Source organism: Myotis daubentonii, chromosome 4 (genome assembly GCF_963259705.1).
Source record: "Myotis daubentonii chromosome 4, mMyoDau2.1, whole genome shotgun sequence".
In the NCBI taxonomy this organism is placed as follows: domain Eukaryota; kingdom Metazoa; phylum Chordata; class Mammalia; order Chiroptera; family Vespertilionidae; genus Myotis; species Myotis daubentonii.
Window position 1 is genome coordinate 81,372,535 of NC_081843.1, and position 26,207 is coordinate 81,398,741.

Sequence of the window (26,207 nt, forward strand, 5' to 3'; positions counted from 1 at the left end):
GTCAGTTAAAAATCAGGTAAAAATATTGGAAAAAAGAATACATACTGTTATTTGTACATGATATAATTTTACTAGAGGCCCGGTGCACGAATCTGTGCACGGGCGGGGTCACTCGGCCTGGCTGGCGATGTGGGCTGATTGGGGCTGTGGGAGGTTGGCTGTGGGAGTGCACTGACCACCAGGGGGCAGCTCCTGCATTGAGTGCCAGCCCCCTATGGTCAGTGCGTGTCATAGCGACCAGTTGACCACTCCTTCAGTCGCTTAGGCTTTTTATATAGATATTTAGAAAGCCAAACAGAATCAATTGAAAAATTACTGGAGTTAACAAAAGAGTTAAGTAGCCTGAACAGTTCACACATCCTATATAATAAAAGCCTATATGCTAAGTGCCCAGTCATCCAGTTGTCCGTTCAACCAATCAAAGCATAATATGCTAATGATATGCTAAGGCCGCTCAACCGCTCGCTATGACATGCACTGACCACCAGGGGACAGTCGACTGCTCGACCAGTCGCTATGACATGCACTAACCACCAGGGGGCAGATGCTCTGACCGGTAGATTAGCTTGCTGCTGGGGTCTGGCTGATCCGGACTGAGCAAGACGGACTGGACATGCCCTGGAGCTCTCCCACGGTCCCTCCCCAGCCAACCTCCCATGAGGACTGGGCTAGATGGCCCCAATCGGCCCTGATCGCCAACCAGGCAGAGGGACCCGACCCATGCACGAATTTGTGCACCAGGCCTCTAGTAAATACATAAAGTCCAAGAAAATGTAAAAGACTTTGTCACTGACTTACATTATAAAGTCATTTTATTTATTGAACAAACCTACACAATGCTTAATATATACCAGGAATTGTTCAAGAACTTTTACAAATATTATTTCATTTAATCCTTATATTAATTCAAGATTCAGGTGCCATTATGACCATGTCTACTGTATAATGAAGCAACTGCCGAAGGTCATGTAGCTATTAAGTGGTAAAGCCAGGATTTAAATTCAGGCTGTTACATATAAGTTCCCATCGATGCAATTCACCCCAAATGCATAACCCCCAAATTAACACTTACTTTTAAGATGGGCATAGCAGAATGACAAGAGATAAAGCGGGTAGTCAAAGGAGTGATGAAGACCTAGGCAAGTGACTTACCACCTCTGGGCCTTGGTTTTCACATCAGTTAAGAGGAGATGATACAGAGATAATAGGACCTAGCCTACAATTAAGGACTCAGAGGAAAATGTCTATGGGGGAAGCACTTGGCAGCAGCAGCAGCAAATGTAGCTACAGCTGCAGTAGGACTAAGCATCACACTGAGTACCGACCTGGCAAAGCTCGCCGTGGGGTCCCTCAGGATAGAGAGGGAAGAAAGAACAGAGCTGGACAAATAGCTCAGAGAATTTAAAGCAGTTGAGGGATAACTAGGTTGGAAAAGGGCAAAAGGGCAGATTCCGTGGATAGCAAGGAGGCTGCAAGGTCACCATATAACTGGCCTTGGGAGATAAGCAATTCCTCTTATAAAGGAGCTAATAATAATGAGCACATCAACTGCTGCTACGCTAAAAACACCACACTGCACAGTATCAACATCTCATTGAGAAACGGGGAAGCCTCTTCCCAGACCTTTACTGGTCCATTCAGTCTGTAAAATGAGCCAAAAAATCAAATACTTTGAATATTTTTCTTATAGAACCAGTAGTACTAGTAGGAGTCAGCAAACATTTAATGTCGAGCACTGTGCAGGGCATTTTTGATGCACTATGTCACTGAATCCTCATACTAGTCCTACTTCCATCATGGCCATTTTAAGGAAGGCAAAGGCACATAGCTACGAGATGGGAGAAATGGACTAGAAGACAGCCTTTCCCCTGGAAATAAGCATATGATCTTAACTATAGTAGTTACTGCTACCCAATACAGATGTTTTGGGAAAACATCTTCAAGAAATATGGAATCACCAAGTAAAGAGGAGCACTTTGCCACTCACTGCAGAGTTCCACCACCTTTGAACTCACTAATACTCGGGTTCGCCAACCTTCTTCCCCACCTGTCCTTGGGACCCCTCCTTTGCTGCCAGGTTAGTGTACCTACAGCAGGTGAGACAGCTAAAAGCAAGGCTGGGTTTTGAATAAGAGACAATCAAGGCCAAGTTAAAAAAAATACAAAGCTTAGGTACAAGTAACTATTTCAGTAAAGAAAGTGAAGACAAGGATTAATTAAACGTAGGCTCGCCTACTTTAAGTATAAATATTAAATCAGTCTACTTATAAATCAAGTCACATCCATTAATGCACTAAAAGCAATTACAGCAATTCTGGCCCATCATGTGCTCCTCAAGCTGGAATCTAAAAATGATTCTCAGGGAAATATGAATATTTAATACATTCTTAAGAAGTTTTGTTGACATTTCATTGATAGTCTTAAGGAATAAGAACTGTGTAATGACTACCCTTAAATTCAGATTGCTCCATTATTTCAGTGCCATATTTCCACTGTGTTAGTGATCAAGTTACAGACAAGTGTTACTGTTTCACTTGCCCTGAGGGAATGAGAAAAGATCAGAGGCCTAAATACTAAAAACTCAACGTGAGGGCCACATGATATCATGGGGCACTAGGGAACCACCACTCAAGGTTCTTATCAGAAAAGTCAAAGAAGAACAGAGTTTCCCATTGCATAAAATAAATATTTCCAAAAACAAACTAATAAAGGAAGCAGTGCTGTAGCAGACAACAGCACATTCAGGTATCTAAGGATATTTCTTTTCAGCAAAGCATCATCATTCATATGTAATATTAAATGATATTGCTATTTTAAACATTTCTCTTTACAGTTTTGTTGTATTGTTTTAGTTGTAGTGGTAAAACTATTCAATGCAAGCATATACATGACTTCCGAAGTTTAATATCTAGGTCAGTGATGGTGAACCTATGACACGTGTGTCAGAGGTGACACGCAAACTCATTTTTTTGGTTGATTTTTCTTTGTTAAATGGCATTTAAATATATAAAATAAATATCAAAAATATAAATCTTTGTTTTACTATGGTTGCAAATATCAAAAAATTTCTATATGTGACACGGCACCAGAGTTAAGTTAGGGTTTTTCAAAATGCTGACACGCCGAGCTCAAAAGGTTCGCCATCACTGATCTAGGTAGACAATAAAGGCCTATCTGAGGGAAACAAAATAGTCCTTAACTATGGGCAGTCAAGCCAGCTTTTGAAAATCAGAGGAAAGCTATACAACACACACACAACACACACATACACACACACACAACACACTGATATACAATTTCAGGCAGTTCATAGATTCCAGAAAACTGTCCACAGATCCCAGGATGAGAGCACCTAAATAATTAGAGAATAAGAATAGTTCATAAGAGGTGACTTATTCTATTTAATTAATAAGTGGAAATGAGATAATGACATACAACCAGGTAAGAAATAAGTAGGGACTAAGCTTGAAAATACCTTGTTAGATCAGTAAAAGGGTTAGGAACAACTATTTATATAGGGTTGGTGGGGAAATTTTGCCCAAATACAAATATACACGATTCCAAACCTTATGATTTCACTTGTAAAGAGTCAAATTACAAAAATAGATCATCACTACCAAAATATTTTTATTTATCAGAAATTTTTCTACATAAGAGGGGCATATAAGTGCAATGTAGGCAGAGGAACTTATCAGAAATGTAAGTACTTAATTAACTCCAATGAAAGATATAGACAGAATCTATGGAGGGTTAAATGTGGCAATAAAATGATAATAAACTTGATATATGCAAAAGGTTAGACATATTAGCCTTTGAAAGGCCACAAAGACCTCTGGCTTCAGTGTCCAAGAGTTTCAAATATGATTCCTTGGTAGGTGAGAATTAAAGAATATAACTATCAGATTAGAAATAATTATGAAGAATCCTTTACATTAACTGGTTGCAAAAGAATCACTACGTAAAATTATAAAAGCCCCAATACAATGTTTTGTTGAAGTTTATTTATTCAAATGTAGACTCTGAATAAGTAAAAGGATTTAATTGCTAAATTTCATGGTTTGTCATAGAGAAAATATGAAATTTCACTCTGCCAAAGATTAATAGAAAAATCATAATAAAAACTGCAAATTATTTACATAACTTAAGCAGATATCAAAGATTGCAGACATGCTCTAAGAAACAGAACTAATCGCCAACCCATGACCCATGCATAGCTAATTACCAACCCCAATATCGCCTGCTCCATTTAGACTGCAGCTTTCAGATGAAGGTTTCATCATTTCTGGCCTTAAGTAAGAACCAGCCATGCAGGGAATTAAATTCAAACTGCAAGCACAATTTTAACACAAGTTTATTTATCTCCTTTTCCCTCTCCTTTTTCCTTTTTCTTTTCATAACAAAACCAACCATGTTATTTCTTGAAAGACACAAGCTGTGGGTGGCCTAGAGTTCTCAGTCACCTCCACTTCTGAAATCACACCATCCGCCTCTAACAAAAGGAATGAAACCGAAGTCTTCCATGGACATGGCATTGTAAATTACTAGGTGAATAAGCAAAGCAGAGATTAAAACAAGACATTCATTTCTCAGGCTGAGCCCTCTCTCCCCGCCCAAGAATTCCCAGTGAAAAGGCCGATCTCTTATGAAACTGAGGAGGTTTTGGCATCTCTCCCAGGAAAGGTGACAGAGCTTTTCCTGGTGAAGACTTCTTACCTAGTCAGCTCCAGAAGCCTCTCAAATAATCCAAAGTAAAGTTTGAAAAACAGACTTGCCTATAAAAAGCCTCGATTAAGATTTTACATGGAGGCGTAGTTCATGGAAGGTGCAAAGGATGTTATTTCTTACCAGCTTTGTTATTGTTTAAAGGTAGCTTCCACCACCATCTCTGAAAGAATAAAGCCGGATACTAACCTCTTGGGATAGTGTCCCCCTAATTTCTGGAAGATGACACGGATCCAGGGCTCCTTCCAGCCACTTGAAAGACTGGTGAGACCATCCAACAGGATGGCCAGGTGTCAGCATCCCCACAGTGGACGGAATTTCAGTGGGCACCTACCAGAGACCTACACTTTAGAAACTAGAGGCCGTCACTTTTCACAATATCTTAATATGTGCACGCCTTCCAGGCAGCAGCACTGTCTTCAATACAATCTGAATATTTTTGGTGATGGAGGCCAGTGAGACTATGGATAAACAAAACAATTTTCAAACCTTCTAGATGGCTGCAGATTAACAACTAGAAATTAATCACTGAAATCCAAAGTAATCTTATCTATAAGTAACCCAATCTTATCTACAAGTGATAACTAATAATAACTTCATCAGGAATGTGTTAAGAAAACTGTTTGGATTAGAGTGAGCTGGGCTCTTTTGATCCACCTCATCACTCCCTGACCCCCTCCAAAAAAGAAGGAAAGGAAAGAAGACATTTATCCAAATCAGTGCAGAAATTCCTCTCCTGCCACGAAGAATTAGGATCCTGATGAGCACCAAGGAAGGCGAACATACAGTTGATAAAATTGATAGCTTGGGGAAATAGTATAATAGGAACTGAGGTTAAGAAGGGACCTTTAAAAGCCTTAGTGAATATTTGAAATCCCTTAAAAATAAAATAAAGAAAAACAAACTCAGTAAGAAAATATATTTTATATACTTTAAATGGGCAGTATTAATTGCCTTCTAAATTCCTCAAGCAACAGATACTTTTTAGGGCCTCACATCATTGTGACTTTAAATGAAACACTTAGAAAATGACTTCACCTCATTACAGATAAAATTGGTTCTAAAGAATATGTTGCCTCTAAATGTGGACCTCCATGGAAATGTTTGTCTGGGGACTAGCGGTGAATCCAGAGACGCGGAGAAACATGAATAATTCAGGATGGATCAAGAAAGCTTTGGGATAACCCTTATTTAGCCAACACAGCTGTGGGGAGGGGGCCACGCCACAGCACCAAGCATACAACCTTAGCTCTGCCGCAACCACGTTGTAACCGTCCTCCACAGTGCTGTCCCAGCAGCTCACCCCCACATGTTTCCTCCCAATTCACTACAGCACATCAGAGAATCAGGGGCTAAAAACTGTGAACCCACCCATAAAGGCAAGTCTCTACTTCCCTGCTTCACACATTCCTGAAAACATGTCAGAGTCCAATACATATTATCAGGGAATTTTTTATTCCTTGAGAGACTGAAAAATTTAAATTTCTTAATTATCCCTCATACTTCCAGTCTGTCCACACCCTTTAATTTTATTCTTTTCATTTAGAGTCAACTATACTCATCACCGGCCCTCCTACAATGAATGCCTGATGGAAACGAGTCATCCTTTTTTGCAGAGTCAAATAATCTCCCACTGGTGTCAGCTATTAAGTTTAGGAGAGCTACACTTCTAGTCACTGATATCAGCACGTTCTTTTCTGTTTTCTCGCCAACTTTCTGAAACAACAGTAAAAAGCAACGAGGTACTCCAAACAGTGTTGCACTGCCAAGATGGTGATGCTACTGAAACTAAATGTTAGTTGGCAGAAAATGGTAATGATGAACGCCTTCTGTGCTACTAGGAAACAGAGTGTTGAATAAATACTAGTAAAGGAATCAGCTAAAGGGAACACAGAACTGGAGTCTTCTCTTCCACCTCAGATAAACAATGTCCAGGAAAAAGATGTCATGGCACACAGCAGGCTACTCTTCACATCTCAGAAAGAAATCCTCTTTTCTTCATTCTCCTTGGATGGGCCTTTCCTTTCTGATACAGGGTATTCTCTAAAGGGGGTTCCTGTGGGAAGGGTCTTTGGATCAAATTAGGATTAGGTGTAACTGCAGCAGCATATAACTGGCAACTTACATGTGTGGCTTAACCAAAATAGCTATCTTGTGTAAAACTGGTTCAGAAGCAGGAACCCAAGGCTGCTGTGCTGTCTACCAATCATCACACTCAAACCACTTCTACCTTTCAGTTCTATCATCCTTAGTAGGTAGTCTACCCTAGTGTTCACCTCATAGGCCAATATGGCTGCTGGAGCTCCAGCCAACACAAATGCATTCCACATCGGAAGGAGGCAGTGAAGAGTAGAAAAAGGGTCCTCACCCTTGAGCAACTTCTGTTTATGTCCCATTGGCCAAATGTACTCCCGTGACTATAACAGCTGTGAGGGAAGGAGGCTGGTAGTTACAGGTTTTTAACTGAGCACTTTACCACCCTGACAAAAACCAGAGTTTGATCAGCAGAGCAGCAGGGATCATGGATACCAGGTTTACAGCTGGATGTCCCTGCTAGAGCCTCAGCCAGTTTTAATGCTGGACACAAACCTATTTCAGGAGAATCCGTAAGGCACCTAAAAGTCCAATCTTGTTCACCAAAATGACATCACTGCCCAGTGAGGTGACAACCTCCTGTACAGAAGCACACTTGCTCAGTGTCCCTCTGCACCTCCCCCTGACACGGGAGGGAGAAAGCTGCCATGCACTCTGGTCCCACCCAACCCCACTTCCCCTGCTCCTCTCAGCAGCACACTGGGCTGTGGTCTGAAGGTGCAGCCTTAAGGTTAAGACACCAGGCCACATTCTCGAAGAAACAATGTTATATGTAGGGGGAGGGGAGAGGCTTCCAGGTTTATCCACAAAGCCCTATTTCACAGGGAATGTAGTAGAAATAATATTCATCTGCCATCACCAAAAGTGAAATTGATTGGATTTCGATAGATTAGTCTTTGCTCTAATGAGGTGTGCGTAAGAGCCTGGATAGAAGGAAAAAGAGTCAGTAGCAAGGAGCAACTCATATTTCTTCCTGGCTTTGTTCTCTGGCAAATGCACCTTCAATTGTTATCTAACAAATAACTTGTCTTATCCCTGTGTTTTCCACTGTCCTTTCACTGTCAGCAGGGCTATGGTGCCCATTCAGAGGAATTTGGTGAGAAAAGGAGGAGAAATTCCACAGATCACAAGCGAGAGCTGCACAATGCCTACAGGCAGGTGGAATCTGCCTTCCAGATGTGACGAGTGTGATGAGAACGGAGGGGCAGGGGTTATGGACTGAACTGTGTCTACCCCCGCCAGATGTTGAAGTCCTAACCCCCCAGTCCCTGTGAATGTGACCTTAGTTAGAAAGAGGGTCTTTGCAGATGACAAAGTTAGGATGAGGTCATAAGGGTGGTCCCTAGTCTAGTAAGATTGTGTCCTTATAAAAGGGGGAAATTAGGACACAGATGCACACAAGGAAAATGCCACATGGTTCAATGAAGACAGAGATCGAGGCAGTGCCTATGCAAGCCCAGAAACAGCAAAGAATGCCAGCAAACCACCAGAAGCCAGGAGAAAGACCTGGAACCGATTCTCCCTCACAGTCCTCATGGGCACCCAACCCGGCAGACACCTTGATCTTGGACTTCAGCCTCAGAAACTGCGAGACAATACATTCCTGTTGTTTAAGCCCCAGTTTGTGGCACTTTGTTACAGCAGCCCTAGCAAACTCACACACGGGGTGGCCGGGACATCTTCACCCACCTCCCAGGGCCCAGCACAACGCTCCCTTTCTCTCAGGTGTCCACACCTGTGTGTGGCCCCGGGGACTCTCAATGCCCATCACTTTCCGCCCCCATCATTTACATGCAGGTTCCGGAGTGGCTCCAGGAACATTCGCTGAGGGCGGAGTTTGGGGTGGGGGTGGGGGGGGAGACAAACCAGGACCTTCTACTCTGAAAAGGATCATCTATCACTATGACCAAGATGATGAGAAGCCAGGCGCTGCTAAATTGGGTACCTCTGTTTCAAAGTCTGTGCAGGTGATAGAACTGCAGACATGGAGCTGCCGAAAGCTTCTGTAGAAGCAGAACTGAGTGAAAGAGGAGTAAGAGTAAATGAGTATGTATTGGGAGGCATTGTAATCACACCTCTGAGGACTTAACAAGTCCCAGTATCTAAGTGTATTCTATCTGTCAGTATCTCTTAGGCATGTGTTCGTGCTTCCATGACGCCTCTCCATTCTTTCCCTCTCATGGGCCTTTGGACACAGGATCTGTCCGGAAAACACTGGAAAGTGCAGAGGCTGACAAAGCTGTTACAGAAACCTGAACCTTTTAATGCCAAAAGTGAGCTAGAGGACATCTCACTTCATGCGCATCCACTCTCCATTTCTTTATTTTCACTTTTTGCTTTAAAACGATCTAGGGAGGGAATAACATAATGAACATCTGCCTAAAGATCAACTACACGACTTCATACATCAAAGCTCTGTTGAGGCCCCCAGCATCTGCCCCTGACCTCAGCTCCCTTCTTCCTCCCAAGGTAACCTACAATATGAATGCGGTGTTTACTAGTAGTATTCTTGCGCATGCCTGTATACTTCTACAGTAAAAACAACCACTTAAAATAATGGTGCTCATCCGTCCCAGTCCCACTGGTTACTTTTTAAAAACCCCTTATCTCTTTCCTTTATTTCCCTCCTCTAGCAAAAGAATAGTTATCAGATAAGTGTATCCATATCATGAGAGTACTTCATACCATGGGAGTAACTGGAAAGAGCTCAATTTTATTCCTATCAACTAATATCTATTTATTCATCTGTGTCATTTGCCTCCTTTCTCCCAGTAATGCTGTGATGTAAGGAATTCAAGCCAGGTCAATGAGAAGTACACTGTGAATGGCTAGCTACTTCTGGCACTCAAATCGGGTTGGTAAACGGAAGCCTGCATCACTCATACTTAAAATGCTCTTTGACAAAATCCTCAGATAGACAAATCAGAACTTAGCATGACATTACATTTAAATTGCACTCCTTTATATTACTAGTAAAGGGCTGGAAAACATTAAAATATTAGTCAATAATAAATCCTTCACTCTTATCTGTTTTCAGAAAAGACATAAATGCAAAAAATCAAATGAAATTGCACTAAAATCAAATATGTTAAGTGGAGAAACCAACATCCACCATCATATTTGGAGTACAGCACATCCTTAACAAAAGTTTCAATAACTTAAAGGAGGAATTCAATAACTGCTCAATCAACTAATCGGCTAGCCCCTGAGAGCGTTAAGCAGCAAGGAAGATACGTGATTTTAAAACACACAAAGCAATATTCTACGAATATTTATGGAACTGTTGCATGCCAGGCATGATTCCAGGCATGGAGAATGGGGCTGGAACCACACTCCCTGGCCCCAGGAGCCTCCACTCCAGCAGGGCAGTGCGCACTAAGTTCCACCAAGGATATACCCTGAGGCACTCTGGGAAACCCTCCCTGATCGATAAATCACTCTCCAAATCACAGCGTGGCTAAGAACGGCTGCAGCGCTGGTTTCTGGGGAAATCTTAGAAAGCCCCAAGTGTTAAAGCAAAACAAAGAAAAATCTGTTCTATTCCCTAAATGAACATAGCATCTCTTTGTTGACTATTGGAACCTATTAAAATGTGTTGTTCAGAGTGATTTCTGGCACATAAAAAGTGCAAACTTCCCTGATCCTAAACAAGTATCACCAACAGCTGTTGGAAAAATGGGACCGTTTGGAATTTTAAAAAATGAATTACAGAAAGTAAGGAACTGCCTCGGTGCCCTACACAACTATAGGTGGCCATTCGAAACAGTCTGGCACTTCGCTCCCCGGGCTGCTTCTGCTTAAAGAGACAGCCCGTTCTGTGGGTAAGAAGGGCACTGCACTCACACACGCCTGTCAGCTCGAGAAAGCATTTCCCAGCTGGAAAGAAAACGCTCACCGAGAATCAATAATCATCAAGTAACAGGATTTAGGACACAGCCTGAAAAAACACAATAAAAGGCTTGTGAGATGAGATCATGGATACAAACTCTTATTCTTCATACTTCTATGTATTTCTACAACAGAAATAGTCCTGAAAAATGATTAATGCTTTATGTTAGAAGAATTTTTACGGTAAAATAAAATGCTACCCCATTTCTTTAATGCTAAGAGGCGGTAAAGCTGAAAATATCTAAAGGAAAAAGTTATTCAATACATCGAGAGGTACAAGTGAAATCTCAATTCCCTGCTTTTTCAACTACCTTTTCTTTAAGTGATAATTGGCAATGTACTTTTTTTTTTTCCTGTCTGTGGTTTCTGGTGACCACCTGTGTGATTGACAGGAGTATTATTCAAATTATTATTTTCTACAAAGACCAATTACTGCCTAACTTATTAAGACACTACGAATTCTATGTTATTAGTAAAAAATTTTTAAAAGACCATAATAATAGGGATACACATATCAGTTTATTCTCCAAAAACAATTCTTCGAAATGCATCCTGGTTTGAATTACTTCCCTCTTTGAGAGGACCCATAGCAGTTCAGAGAGGTCAAAATGCACAAACTCTTATGAAATGAGCTATTTCAATGAGACACAGGTCCTGGTCCGTGGCCACCGCGGCTCTGACAGCAAAGCACCACCAGATCTCATGAGTCCATCAGAGGAGATGGCGACAGGGAGAAAATGGGCTTGTGGGGGCTTGGTTTTTAAACCTCTATCACACGACATACACTGAAGGATTTGAGTGTCTCCTGATGATGGAAAAACAACTGAACCCAGGGCCAGCTACCTCTTTTACGACAGGTTTTTAAAGCTCATCTGAAGATGAGATTTTTCTTCGTTCTGCTCCAAACCCCATTTCCCAATAATTGGATGGTGGGTTATGGAGCCAGACAACAATTTGTTACAACTCTGAATCCCTCTAACTACAAGGCCAAGTTTCATCCATACCCCCCACCCCCACCCCGCCCAACCTCCCTACCAACAACTTGAAATATAGGACTGCGTTCTTAGGCTAAGGTCAGTGCTCAGGGTTACAAACATGGGCAGAGGGATTTGTACACAGGCAACAAAAAGAGCAAGAGCTACGAAGTCCTCAATAGAGTCATTTACAGGCTACAGAGAAGAGGGCTGAGAGTTGGCCTGAGGTGTGAGGCAATGGGATCTCTGGGGTTTCAGGACGTGCAGATCCGGGACCACAGCCGAAAGAGGCCAAGAATGAGAGGGTAACGTGAAGTGTGTGAGCCACAACCTCAGAGAGCCCACAACCGCCAAAGCCCTCTCCCACAAGCAGCTTCATCTCTTCTCGAGGCCGTTCTGCCAATGGCTGCTGGAGAGGTTGTTTTCAGCCTCCATTCTGAAGGTTCCCGCTGCCAACACCTGTCTCAGTGGTCACTAGCTGACCCCTAACGACCAGAGAGTGAGATTCCCCAACATTAACGTACCCCAAGAGAACAATTCTTTCTGCCAGGCTCATGTTGGGTATGAAAGCCTTCGACTATCTGGCATTTCTTTTAATCAGTTACAATGCTTTGGGCTCCTTTTACAAAGCCATCTGACTGGCAGACATCAATGCAGAAACTATGAGAAACCCCCCTTTCTGTGGCCCTGCAATGTGCAGTCATCCATTTCAAAGCCTGTGCAGCTCCCAGGGTTCAGCTGTAGACATAGCTCCCTCAGATTCTTCATTGTTCAGACATCCAAGGAGCCTAGCCGTCGAGGAGATAAAAGGCTTCTTCTGAAAGCACCACGAAAAAGAAAATATTTGTTCTGTCATCGTGCCCCTACAGTTGTGCTCTTATGCTCCATGGCTGGAGGTCTAAGAAGATGAAAACGGAGGGGCCTTCACAGAGCTGGTGGAGACCTGGTCAGATAAATTGGGGCTTGGGGATGTGTGCTGTCCTAAATTGGAGAATGCTGAGGTGCCCTCCAGCCTGCGGCTATTCTACTCATTCTTACAAAATATTCTGCACTTCAGGATGGCATTCAAAAGAAATGCTTTGACTTTTTTTTTTCCCACTACTGAATACAACTGCAATTATATTTAAAATATCTGTACTTTCCATCTCTTTGACAGGCCCTCTTCACTTGTGAAGTTTCTATTCAATACATTTCAATAGTCCGATCTCTTTCTAAGAAATAGTAAGCTGACCCCTAACAAAGCCAATACTAGAAGAGACCAATGTATTTTTTTAATGTTTCTTTGCAAATAGTTATTTCATTCATTAGAATTTCAATATTAGCAGAAATGAAAACAGAAAACTCAAGGAGATTCACATTGAAATATTTAGATGTATAAAAATGTTGTAGGGATTAATACCTAGGGGCAAATTTAATTGTCATTTTAAAAAGTCATCCTTTTCCCCCCACTCCCCCTTTTAGCCCCCTCCTCCCAGGCCATACCCACCCTCCCCAGTTCTTCACTACCCTACTGCCCGTGTCCAGGGCTATGAATATCTTCCCATAGAATAAAGAGGTAATATGCAAATTAACCCTCACACCCTCACAAGATGGCTGCCTACAACCAGGCTGGCAAGGGAGGTTAGTGAGGGACGACCAAACGACTGAACAAACAGGATGCGTGGGGCAACCAGGCCAGCAGGGGGTTTAGTGAGGGATGATCAAACAACTGAACAGCAGGCTGCATGGGGCGACCAGGCTGGCAGGGGGGCCGTGAGGGGCGACCAGGCCAGCAGGGGGGTAGTTGGAGGCAACCAGGCTGACGGGGGGGGGGGGGGGGGGCAGTTAGGGGAAACGAGGCTGGCAGAGCGGGGGCAGCTGGGGGTGACCAGGCTGGTGGGGGGGAAGCAGTTAGGAGCAACCAGGCCGGCAGTGAGGGGGCAATTGGGGGCAACCTGGCAAGTAGCGGAGGACAGTTAGGGGCGACCAGGCCATCGGGGGGCAGTTAGGGGCGATAGGCGGCATGCAGAGACAGTGAGGTGTGATCAGGCTGGCTGGTGGGGGGGGGGGGCAGTTAGGGGCAACCAGGCAGGCAGGCAGGTGAGCGATTAGGAGCCAGTGGTCCAGGATTGTGAGAGGGATGTCCGACTGCCAGTTTAGGTTCAATCCCAGGGATCAGGCCTAAACCGGCAGTAGGACATCCCTCGAGGGGCCCCAGATTGGAGAGGGTGCAGGCTGGGCTGAGGGGACCCCCCCATACACACACAAATTTTGTGCACCAGGCCTCTAGTAAGTATGTAAGTTTTTTGGTAAAAAGTCATCCTTTGACATAACAACCTGGAAGTGCAATGCAGCTGCAGCACATGTCCCAGCTCACAGTAGGTTTCCCTAAAGAGGCAGCCATCCTCCTTAAGGCACCTGAATAAAGGCCAATGACCACTGACCAGTGGTTGCATCTAAATATATGGAACAGTCTTAACACCTTTCCTAATGGCCAGAAGCCCCAGCAGCAGAACAACCAAGTGCTTAGGTCACACTTACAGCTGATTTATAATCTCTAGGATGAGCCCAGGGAGAACGCGTCCTCACTCCCAAAGAACTACATCTTCTCTGGTGACAACACTCTACCGCCGGCAAACCTGTGTAAAATGGAAGCAATCTGGGAGTCTTACGCTTGCATGGGATCTCATGTCACTCCAATGCTTTGCTCTACATCCTATGTGTAGGAGGCTTAACATATTCCAGTGGTGGATCCAGACAAACTAAAGATGGGAAACTGGTGAGATTTTATGTTGAGATCATTTTAAGAAAGCACCAAACACACAAAGGTAATATTTAAGGAGGGTAACATTTTAACAAGAACAAGAGGATAGCATGAAGTTAGAACAACGTCAAGTAAAGTTCCCATTTTCCCTCGGCCACTTGTAGGCAACTTTTGCAAGTCTTAAACTGATAATTAATGTGTAGAAAACATGCATTCGGCTCAGTTTTGTTTAGTTGGTCTTTTTGTTTTGTTTTCAGTTGTAAATTTTTTTTCATCTTTTAAAAGTATCATCACATAAAGTTGTTTTATTGTAGTTTGATGTAGATTAAGGATACCTATGAATGAAGATGGGTTCCAGTTTACCTTAATAGGTCCAGAAAAGATAGCCCTGGCCTGTCAGAACATAATACCTGAAATGTTTTTGGAGGTACGTCATTGCTTCTCAGTCAGCTCAGTAATATCATCACTTGTCTAGTATCTTTATGTGAGGCAGAGGGGCTCTTCATGACAGTTCACGCATATGAATCAACACATGGTTATTTTTACTCAACGTTGGGGCATCACCCTCTCCTCATTCCTCAAGTCCTGTGAGCACCATTTTAATTATTCTAGTGCTTATATCTTCCTAGTTTATCGCTTCACGTCCCCTAGTTATGGTGACTTTTTGAATACATCGAAACACTGCAACAACACTGCCAAGATGTTCTGGCTTCAGGAATAAAAACTACTCTGTTTATTGCCTGTGGACGCCTGTAGTCACTCCAACCCCATTCACAGGTGGTTGCTTATGTTTCTTTGTTGTATAAAAGCAGAGAGGTTCTCTATCCTAATTTAAACTCTATCCTTCCAGAGTCTTTAGAACTGGGCAGCCTGGAGCAAATTAAAGGTTTAAATATTTGACGGTATTATAAAGGCAACATTCCTTTATTAGTAATTTTATGATACCCTTATTTTATTGTTTTTACTGTGATTTTAAGTTCCAATGATAGCCTACAGATACTTAACACACATGCATAATTACATTTAAAATATACTCTAGTTATATCTTTTTATATTTGTCACATCTGTCAATTTTGATGATGATTAAAACTTGAGTGCAGCAAACACAATTTGAATTGACCGAAATACAGCTTATTTCGACACATGATATGCCTTTCAATTAGCACAATTTATGCCATTTGTCACCTTTGATATAACATGATTGACTGCTGGCTTTTGCAAGGCTTAACTTGTTCAAGGCCTTATAATTACCATTCCCTCTGTCACTTAGATGTCCACTATTGGCCAGCAGAAGTGCCTTCAATTTGGCTCATCTGTCCTTTATAGCTCAACCTCCACACACCATTGAAAGCATGCCTGTTCTTTAGCAAAAACAAAAAACCCAACCAAACAAACAAAACACCTATTCCAAACCAGTAATTTTTCCCTAAGTTCCAGAAAGAGTCTTGATGCACTTTCATGGAAAGTAATATTAGAAACCAAAATTGGGGTGTAGGGAGGGAGTGCCTAGTATGATGTTTCATATGAGTATGGAATAGAAGCTGGAAGGTAACTGTTCATTACCTTCTTTAGAACAGAGCAGAAAATTGTATTTGATTTTCATTTAATAAAGATTCTAAGTTCAGCGTGGGCCAGGTGGCTCAGTTGGCTGGAGCATCATGCCGTGCGCTAGAAGGGCTGCGAATCCTTCCCAGTTAAGGCAGATGCCTAGGTTTCGAGTTTGATCCCAGGTGAGGGCCATACGGGAAGCAGCCGATCAATGTTTCTCTCTCACATTGATGTTCCTCTCTCTCTCTTTCTCTCTCTCTCTCTCTCCCTCTTTCTCTCTCTCTCTCTTCCCACCTACCAGTTCTCTCTGCCCCTTTCTCTCTCCCTCTCTCTCTAAAAATCAATAAGCATATCCTTGGGTGAGGATTAAAAAATAAATAGCCTGACCAGCGTGGCTCAGTGATTGAGTGAGACATATGATGATCCAGGAGGTCATGGTTCGATTCCCGGTCAGGGCACATGTCTGGGTTGCAGGCTAGATCCTCAGTGTGGGGCATGCAGGAGGCAGCTGATCAGTGTTTCTCCCTCATCATTGATGTTTCTATCTCTCTATCCTTCTCCCTTCCTCTCTGAAACCAATAAAAATATACCTAAAAATACATAAGCAAATAAATAGATTAATTTTTTTAAAGATTGCAAGTTCATATAGAAGGTTTAAATGTAACTCTAAATTTACTAAGTCCTTTTTTTCCTTATGTGAATAATTTTCATTAATATCCTCCTCTTTTTAAATTTTCATCTTTAATATTTAGACACATGCAAAAATTGCCATAGCAATCCATTTATTTAAATTATAATATTGAAAGTACTAGGAATCTCATTTTTTAAAACATAGCTGTAATTTTTCCAAGTATACTATTCAATAATAATCACAATACGTTAATTATTTCATCATTACACTTTTGGCTACAGAACAAACTAATGGTTTTGTGTTTTTTCTCTATAACCAAGTGAACATGGATAGAACTTACAAGGGATGTCTCTTTGCTTTCATAAGCAAAATACAAACCTCATATGTATTTGTATATGTGTTCATTTATAGGGCCATATTACTATTATTTCTTATCACAGGCAGTTTTAGTGTTTATCTCCAATATTTCAAATGCCATTAGAAAAACAGAAAGGTATTTATCACCTTAATATTATAACAACTAAAGTTTCCAAAAGCAATTAAGAATATCAGTGAACCCGAATAAGTTACTATTCACATTTACATGAATTTAAAATTAAGTATTGTCTTTAAGATTCCACACACTACACAATAGTAATTTTTGTTATATTTATCATATTCATTGTTATATTATCTTTTATATTGAAAACACTTAAGAAAAAAGTCCCAAAATTTTAAATTTAACTTAGCCAGAAAAATAAATGGTTTAAAAACAGCCATGAAAAGTATTTTAAAAAAGGCCAGTTAAGGAGAACTTACCAGACATTACAATTCAATAGAAAGCCATAGCATTCAAAACAGAATGGTTTGGGAACAGAAACAGACATACAGAGATCGGAAGAGAGAGTCCAGAAATGATCCAAATATTTATGTGACAAGGTAACATTTTAGTCCCATGAAAAATTAAATTTCTTGTTATAACTAGGACTTAAGTAACTGGAAAAAAAGAAAAGAAAGACTCCTACCTCATATCATGTATAAAATTTAAAACTTGAGTAAGACTTAATGTTTAAAAAAGTTGGGAAGAAAATTTATGAGAATATTTGTATGACCTTGTGATGGATGACACCACCTTGCACAAAACAGATTAAGAAACAATAAAAAAAGGACAAACATATTTGATTGAATAATAATAAACAATTTTCATTTGGCAAAAAGCATATACACAGAGACAAAAACTGTAAAGATATATTTGCAAAAATACAACAGAGTATTAACATTTCTAAAACACAATAAATAGCTTTTCAGAACTGTGAAACAAAAACACTACAAAACAAATAAATGGGCAGTGGAAATGAACATGAAATGAAACAAAGAGAAATTCAAATGGACAATAAACATATGAAAATATACTCCACATCAATGGTACTGCAGAAAATGCAAATTAAAGTAATGGTCAGAGATAATAAGATTGGCAGGAATTAAAAGGAATGGTAGCATCCAATGCTGGTGAGAATGTAGGAAATGGGTGCTCTTATGTGCAAATGTGACTTGCTAGTCCTTTGCGGAAAGTAATCTAACAATATCTATTAAAATTAAAAATACACATACCGTTTGACCAAGCAATTCCACTTCTGGGAATCTATCCTATAGGGGAAAAAAAAAGGACCAGTATGTAAGGACATAGGTACCAAGATGTTTATTGCAGCATTGTTCATGGTGGGGCAGAGGAAGGAAAGGGCTGGTAATAACATGAATGATCGCCAATGGGAAAATGGTTAAGTAAAATATGATATATCTGTAATATAGAATAGTATATAATTATAAAGAAGAATGAGATAAATCTGACTTGGAAGACTAAAATTGGGAGAAAAGCAAATTGAAGAGTGAGTGCTACAATGTCATTCTGAAGAGAGCAGCAACAAGGGCAAGAAAATGACGGGTGGGCATGCACTCGTGCACTGTATAAGGGACGGAAGAATACAGAGAAACGCTGAAGGCAGACAGTGGCCACCTGGGGTTGTGAATGGACACAGGGACTGGAAGAGATGAGGATTATTTATTTCTCTTAGCGTATCTTAGTGCTGTTTCACTAGTTACTATAGCACCACATTAATTTCATAATTTAAAAAATATATTTAAGAAAAATCATTAGCGTTTCTTACTGGTAGTAGAGCAGCAGTGTTTCCAAACATTCATCTCTTAGTAAAATAGTAAATAAACAAACAAACATTCTCCTGAAGTGAATTAATGCAGATGGTTGGTGAACACTGATTTCAATCATTTGTAGTCAAGGCATGCTTTTGTAAACTAGTTTTATTTGATGATAATATTTTTAGACATCTTTTGGAAATATACCCAAAGAAGATTTCCACAAACTACCTCCTGGTCATGCAGGGTACCTTTCCACGGTCACCACACAGACAGTGTTTCTCCTCCAGACAACACAGACCTGAGGCGTCAGAGCAATCAATGACTTCCACTCTCCTGCCGCCATCTTTACTGGTCCACCCTCTCGGGATCAGATTCCCCAACTCTGGCACTATTGACATTTTGGGTAGATAAGTCTTTATTGCAGAGAGTTGCTGTTGTCCTGTGCTCCGTAGGATGTTTAACAACATCCCTGGCCTCTGCTTTCTAGATGATAGGAGAAGCCACACTGCCCAGTAGTTGTGACCATTAAAAATGTCTCTAGATGTTGTCAAATCTTCCCTGAGGGGACAAAATCACCTCTGGTTGAGAACCGCTGTTTTAGACCAACAATCAGTTGAAATGTACAATCGACCTTCCTTGTTTTTCTAAGACTCAGTCACTGCGGGGACTGTTAGAGCCTAAGGCCAACCCTCCCTAACTATTCCCTGATCACCACCGTTCTAGACTGTGTGTCCCTCTCACCCACTAGAGGTGAACACCTGAGCTTACACACCTGAAGCTCATCTGGTCACATGCTTCCTCCTCAATTCCCCGACTATGCTGAGCCTGAGCTGTCCACTGCAGTTCTTTCCAGAAGAAATGTGGCTATTCCCCTCTGACTTCAGCTTGAAATCTTTACCTGCGCTGCTCCCAGAACTACCCATCCAACCATTTCTCTTGGGCTTCCCTGAGGGGACTTTTTCTGACCAAGTATTTGCTCATTTGTAGTCACTCATTTCTCAACTGGTCTCCCCCAGCTGGGTAACCCATCTCTTCCAACAACACATATTGGGGGACAGTTTTACCCCAGTGCCTCCACACTGTATCAAGTCACACATGATTCTCCCTAATTTATCTCTAAGACTAGAGTGTTATTATACCACTGGAAAACTCTTCACAGTTTCCTCAATTGATCTACACATGTAATGCAATTCCAATAAAAGTCTCAACAGACCATTTTTGTAGAAAATGATTCCAAAATTAAAAACCTAAATTAGCCAAAAGACACTTTGGGGAAAAAAAATGAACAAAGTTGAAGAACTAACAATATCTGCTATCTAAGGTTCTTATAAGGCTATAAAAATAAAATAGTGTGGTGTTGCTATGAAGACAAATAGGCCAATGGAACAGAAAAGAAAGTCTGTAACTAAACACACAAACATATGGACAGTTATTTTCAACAAGGTACAAAGTGACTCAGTGGAGAAAGGACAGTCTGTCCCACAAATGATGTTGGAACAAATATGTACCATACTTAAGAACATGACCTTCAACCCATACTTCACCCTGTATACAACATTAACTCAGAATGAATCACAGACCTAAATGTAACGTTGAAAACTACAAATCTTCTGAGGAAAAAACTCAGGAGCTAAATTAGACTTCATCAAAATTTAAAACTTTGCTTTTCAATAAATGCTATAAAGAGACTGAAAATAAAAGCCACAGGCTGAGAGGAAATCCACCAATGAATAGTAGCTTATTTATAATGGCCAAAACCTATAAGCCACTCAAATGTCCATCAGCAAGTGAATGGATAATCCAGCGATGCTGCACCCACTTAATGGGATATTACTTAGCAATACAAACATAATTTCAAAATGATTGTGCTGAATAAAATAAACCAGACCATAAAAAAGTGCAAACAGTACTCTTTCATTTATTTAAAATTTTAGAAAATGCAAACTGATCTTTAGGTATGGAAAGTATTAGTAACTGACTGGGCATGTGAGGGTGGAAGGAGCGATTATAAACTGGTAAGAGGAAACTTCTGGGGAAAGTGGGTACTCCACTACCTTGATTGTGATGGTAGTTTCAGATATATACATACATCTATTTATAAACTTGTACTCTGAGTGCAGTTTATTGTAGTCAATTATGCTTCAATAACGCTGTTTAAAAAAAGGGGGGCGTGGGAGTGGGGTGCGGCGTAGGAAGCATTGTTAGCTGCTGGGGAACATTAACTACTAAACGATGCAGGGTTCTGCCGCTCCTGGGACAGCTGAAATTGGCTCATGCTACGTGGAATTTCATGATGCACTTTTTTGTTTGTTTTGTTGTTTTAAAATCTGTTGGGGTTTATGACACATAGAATTCACAATTCTTGGGTACTCAGCCTGGGCAATGTTAAATAGTAGATAAAAGGTGCATGTTGGGCAGTTAAGTACCAATTTAAATTATCTTTGCTTTAATTTCCCCTTTAACTGTTTCCCAGACAAACATCGCCATCGCCATCCTACTGTGATCTTAAAGATATTGTCCGACCAACAGCTTTCTGGAGGGGGGGAAGAAATTAGAATAGAGCCAAGTGGCCTGAACCCTCAAAGATAATAATTAAGTACCATTCTTTTAACCAGATGTTTGATGACAATAGCTTTTCCTGTGACTCTATCCAAAGCAAGTGCATTTACATACAAGTTGGTAATACCTTGGAATCCCACCTAAGAAAGCCACCACTGTTCCCCTAAGACGTGGAACCCGTGCACGGATCTATTCATTTCATTTCAGTATACAATGTCAAGTGCATTTGTAAAATATACTCCATTGCTTCCAAGTGCTTCTTTAATCCACAAGGACTGGTTTTAGCAGTTTAAACTAATTTGCCTTAGACGTAAAGAACCTTCTGCTTATTCTCCCAGATAATTGATTCTTGATTTGTTAAGCTTCTAAACATGATGCTTTTTACCCTGCGATACAAAACCCCTGGTGAACTCGCTCATGTGCCCCATGCAGAGCAAATGCTGTTCAGCGCCTCTGCAGCGAGGCCAAGGAGAGCGGAGGAGAGGAGCAGCACGCTCCCTCCCTTCTCCTCCTGCCAGCGCCAAGGTCCTCACTGCCCCCGCAGTAAACATCATTTGTTCCACAGCAGCTACAGGAGGATGTCACGAGGTGCCAACTCCTCAAAGCAAATACCACCCTCAGCTTTTGAAAAATAAAAAGAAATCCAAAAGATAACCTCTGTCTTAAGCTAACCTCCTAAGTAAAAGCACGTCCCACCACCACCGATGACAATAAAGACTGCACTGGAAAATCAGGGTTTAGTGAGAGTCCAGCATTCAGTGTTAGTGTCACCCTAAGGTTAATCCTGTTGGTCTCTATGGCACCACGGAAGTCAGAAATCATTTTTCCTGCACAATGAAGAGCACAAAGCATATGCCAAGTGAATATTTTCCAACAGGGTAAGAACACCTTCACATAAGCATCTACTACATCTACAAGTAGTTCTTGAAAGAAAAATTTATATTCCTAGAATAAAGGCATTTAAAAATTTTCCCCTGAATAGAATATGCATATTTGATTTTCTTCTTAGGATTTTCATTCTTAAAACAGTAAAATTTATCCTTCTGTGCTTGGTCGAATGGATGCCACCCGTGTCCACTTGCAAATAAAATTCAGAGAATATGCTAAATAAAACGTTTTTTTCTCTCCTGCAATTGTGCTTAGAGAGTTATCTGCCTACAAGTCCTTTGGTCAAAATTTACCTGGGTGATGTAGCAGGTGAAGCTGTACCAGAAGGACCCCCCGGGGAGAGGAGTGTGCATTTCCGGCATGTGCTATGTGCATGTCTTAGGTTCCCACACCTAAGCACGGAGAAGTCCTCAACCTCATTCCAGAACTGGTGACTTTATTGAACAACATGGTAAAGACAATGCATGTGAATTTAGGTGAAAGAAATGACCCTCCCGAATTCCCAGAGGGAATTCTGTGCAGAAAGCAGAGAAGGAAACCCTGAAATAACTTGACCCGGCTGGTCAGGTCCGACAGTGGGCTGCCAGCAAGAGCAAAGAGCAGGGAGCTGAACTGTCGGGAGTCAGAAGGGCAGAGAGGGTAAGGAGAAACTCCAAGACACAATGAGCTCTTCCAGGTAGCACCCACCTCCCCACAGTTAGCCAGAGGCCCAGGCAGCACAATGGGGCACAGAGAACAATACAAAATGCAGCTGCCCAGCTCAAATGTCTCATTAAGTATGCACCCATTTGGGGACTGCCAGTTACTGCAGCTGGGAAGGCCACATCCCACCAGTGTGACTGTCACAAGTCTCTTATTTGTCCGAGCAAACAGCATCCTGGTGGTGCTGGTGTGAGACTCTGAGGTCTTCCCTTTGGTTGCAGTTTTAAGAGTAAACTCTTAAGAAGAGGTTGAGGCCATGCTTTGTAAAATGTTCAAAGAAACCGTGACAAGCGGGTGAAGTCAAGCATGTCTGTGAAGTCCCCCCTTTATTTGGTCCATGCTGTGGATGTCAGTGCTAAAACTCACATCTTACAGTACAAAATGCAGCCACATCCTTGCGGATGTTCTCTTACTTCTAACAAAATAGACTTGCCCTTAAGAAGCAAAGGGTGCTTCCCAGTTTGGGGTAGGAACCCCAAATCCTAGTCCCAGCTCACAGCCAAGGAGCTCTCTGAGCACAAGAGAATCCCGAATCCTCGGCGCTGGTCCCTCACTTACCAAACAGAAGTATTCTCATCAGATTTCTGTTAAGGTTTCTTCCAGCTTTGCCATCTTAGGATTAAAAGTCTCCACATGGACATCTATAACATCCTACCTCACTTTCCTCAAAGCCTGTCTGTCCCAATGCACAGTGTCAAGAAGTGACCTGTCTTCGTGCTGAGGATGGGCAGGCCGAAAAGGATGAATTGCCCTGGAGGAGGGGCCGTTAGCACAGCCTGTTCCTTCACAGCCTGATGATGCAGAACAGAACACCTGTGGGTCTGTCCCCACAGGGCATCTAGGAAACTCGTAGGTGGACCTTCATGGGTAAATGTGGATTCCCACAAATATGGGGTCAACTGACCTCTTTAACACACCTTCACTGACAGAAGATTTGTAAACAGTCCCTCAGGAAATGCAGCTCAAATGATCTGGCTTTAAAGGAACTTCCTCAGCCCTAACCGGTTTGGCTCAGTGGATAGAGCATCAGCCTGCGGACTCAAGGGTCCCAGGTTCGATTCCGGTCAAGGGCATGTACCTTGGCTGTGGGCACAACCCCAGTAGGGGGCGTGCAGGAGGCAGCTGATTGATGTTTCTCTCTCATCGATGTTTCTAACTCTCTATCCCTCTCCCTTCCTCTCTGTAAAAAATCAATTAAAAAAAAAGGATATACATATATATATACATATATATATATATATATTAAAGGAACTTCCTCAGCCTATATTGTGGTCTAACTCTACAGGACAAAAATAAGTGATTGGGGGAAAGCTTCATTCCCAATGTATTTTATTTATTTAATAAAACACTTGCAATATGTTTTATTTATTAATAAAATAATGCATGCCAAACACTGTTATAAACACTTTACAAATATTAACAGATAAACAATCTTCAAAACACTCCAGGAGAGAACAGTATTCCCATTTTACAGAGGGAAATACTAAAAACGCATAGAGGTGAAATAACTTTCTGAAGGTCACACGGCTGGCTCAATGACAGATAGATGGTTGGAACCCAGGCAGTGTGGCTACTGCGTCCATGCTCTGAAATGCCCATGGAGTAGCAGACCTGGGAGGTGGCACTAGTGAGAAAACACAGCCATCTGCCTGCTTCTGTGGCACCTGTCCACGCCTCGCTGAAAAGGAGTGCTCACTAAAAACTTCCCCTAATTCCCATCTGACTCAGGTTTGCTAAAAGTTATTCTAGTAAATATGAAGTAGAAAACTTCCCCTAGTGCCTTTGTTACACCCTAAAGCTCTCCTAAGAACAATAGTTCTTAATTGGGGTGACATTTTGGATTCACCTTGAGAATCACAAGCCTCGGGCTTCCCCTGCCTCCACCCAAACAAACACACACACAGATCCTGCTGTGCATTCCCAAGTGTGTTTGCAAAGCACATATTCTGATAAAGCTCCGGAAGCAAAGCTAAGGTCTTCCTACAATTGTCAAAGGGAAGATGATCAATCCTACACTGTTTCTATCGCCCAGGTCCGCTCTCCTACCCACTTCACAGAAGACGAACGCAGACGTGATGAGGGATGCTGCCAAAACATACAAATACCCAGCTGCCTATTCGATGAATATATAAATGCAATTGACATTCCTTCACAGTCTGAAATCCTCTCTTTACTCCCAGGATATATTACACCGTGCTCTCTTTATATAAACATGCCACTTTAAATGCTAATTCGGATGCAACACTCCATGTTTTTCTTTTGTTTCTGGGTTTCTAACATTCAAAACGACATTGGACTTCCATTTGGCTTCGACATTAGATATTTTGAAATTCTTGCTTCAATATTTGTGGGGATGGGAGAGAAGAAAGTGCAATGAAGAAAACTAAATTTATTTTAAAACTCATCCAAATATGGTTTACATGTTCTTTATTTTATTTGAATTAAGCTCTTTTCCTCTCTTTCAGGAAATGTTGCCTTCACCTTGCTGAAAATCTGATAAATCTAACTCAACTCAGTTGTAAAGCCAAGGTGATTCCCTCTCCTTGTATTCTGGAATAGCCTCATTTTATTCAAACTACTTTCCCAAAGGGTCCGTCCAGGCACTATATTCTGGCTGAAACACAATCGGCCTGAATGTCTTCTTTTTAAAAAGTACACAAACCTATATATGTCCATTACTCCTTTCAATCCTATCTAATAAAAGAGAAAAATGGTAATTGGCGTACGACGATACCCTTTTCATTGGCTAATCAGGGCTATATGCAAATTAACTGCCAACTAAGATTGGCAGTTAACTGCCAACAAGATGGCGGTTAATTTGCATATGTAGGCACAATGCAGGGAGGCGAAAGGGAAAGCATGAAGAAGCCCCCTGCCACTGACAGTGATCGGAAACCCAGGGGGGAGCTAAGAGCTGCCCCCCAGCCATGATCGGAGAATCAGGTGCCTTTTCCGCCCTGGCCAGTGATAGCAGGAAGTAGGGGTGGAGCCAGCGATGGGAGCTGGGCACGGTTGAAGCTGGCAGTCCCGGGAGCTAGGAGTCCCTTGCCTGGGCCTAAAGCGAAGCCCATGATCACAGGGCCGCTGCAGCTGCGGGTCCCCGCTGCCCGAGCCGGACGCCTCAGCCAGAGGCATTAGGCCTGGGCAGGGGCAGAGCCTGCAATCGCGGGGAGATGGGGGTCCCCTGCCCAGGCTTGACACCTCTGCCGGAGGCCTCAGGCCTGGTCAAGGGGCCGATCCGGTGATTGGTGATGAGGGTCAACTCCTCTGGCCGAGGCATCAGGCCTGGGTGGGGGGCGGAGCTGGGGATTGGGGGGGATATGAT

General features: G+C 41.9%; 1 protein-coding gene across 5 annotated transcripts in view; it reads right to left on the bottom strand.

Moving 5' to 3' along the window:
- Positions 1-26,207, bottom strand: part of MAST4 (microtubule associated serine/threonine kinase family member 4) — a 521,544-nt gene that overhangs the window by 219,756 nt on the left and 275,581 nt on the right. For all 5 annotated transcript variants that reach the window (XM_059694451.1, XM_059694454.1, XM_059694452.1 and 2 more), the window contains one exon: positions 18,191-18,226. In XM_059694451.1, coding sequence (XP_059550434.1) covers positions 18,191-18,226 — 36 coding nt within the window. The remainder of the gene's footprint in view (positions 1-18,190; positions 18,227-26,207) is intronic.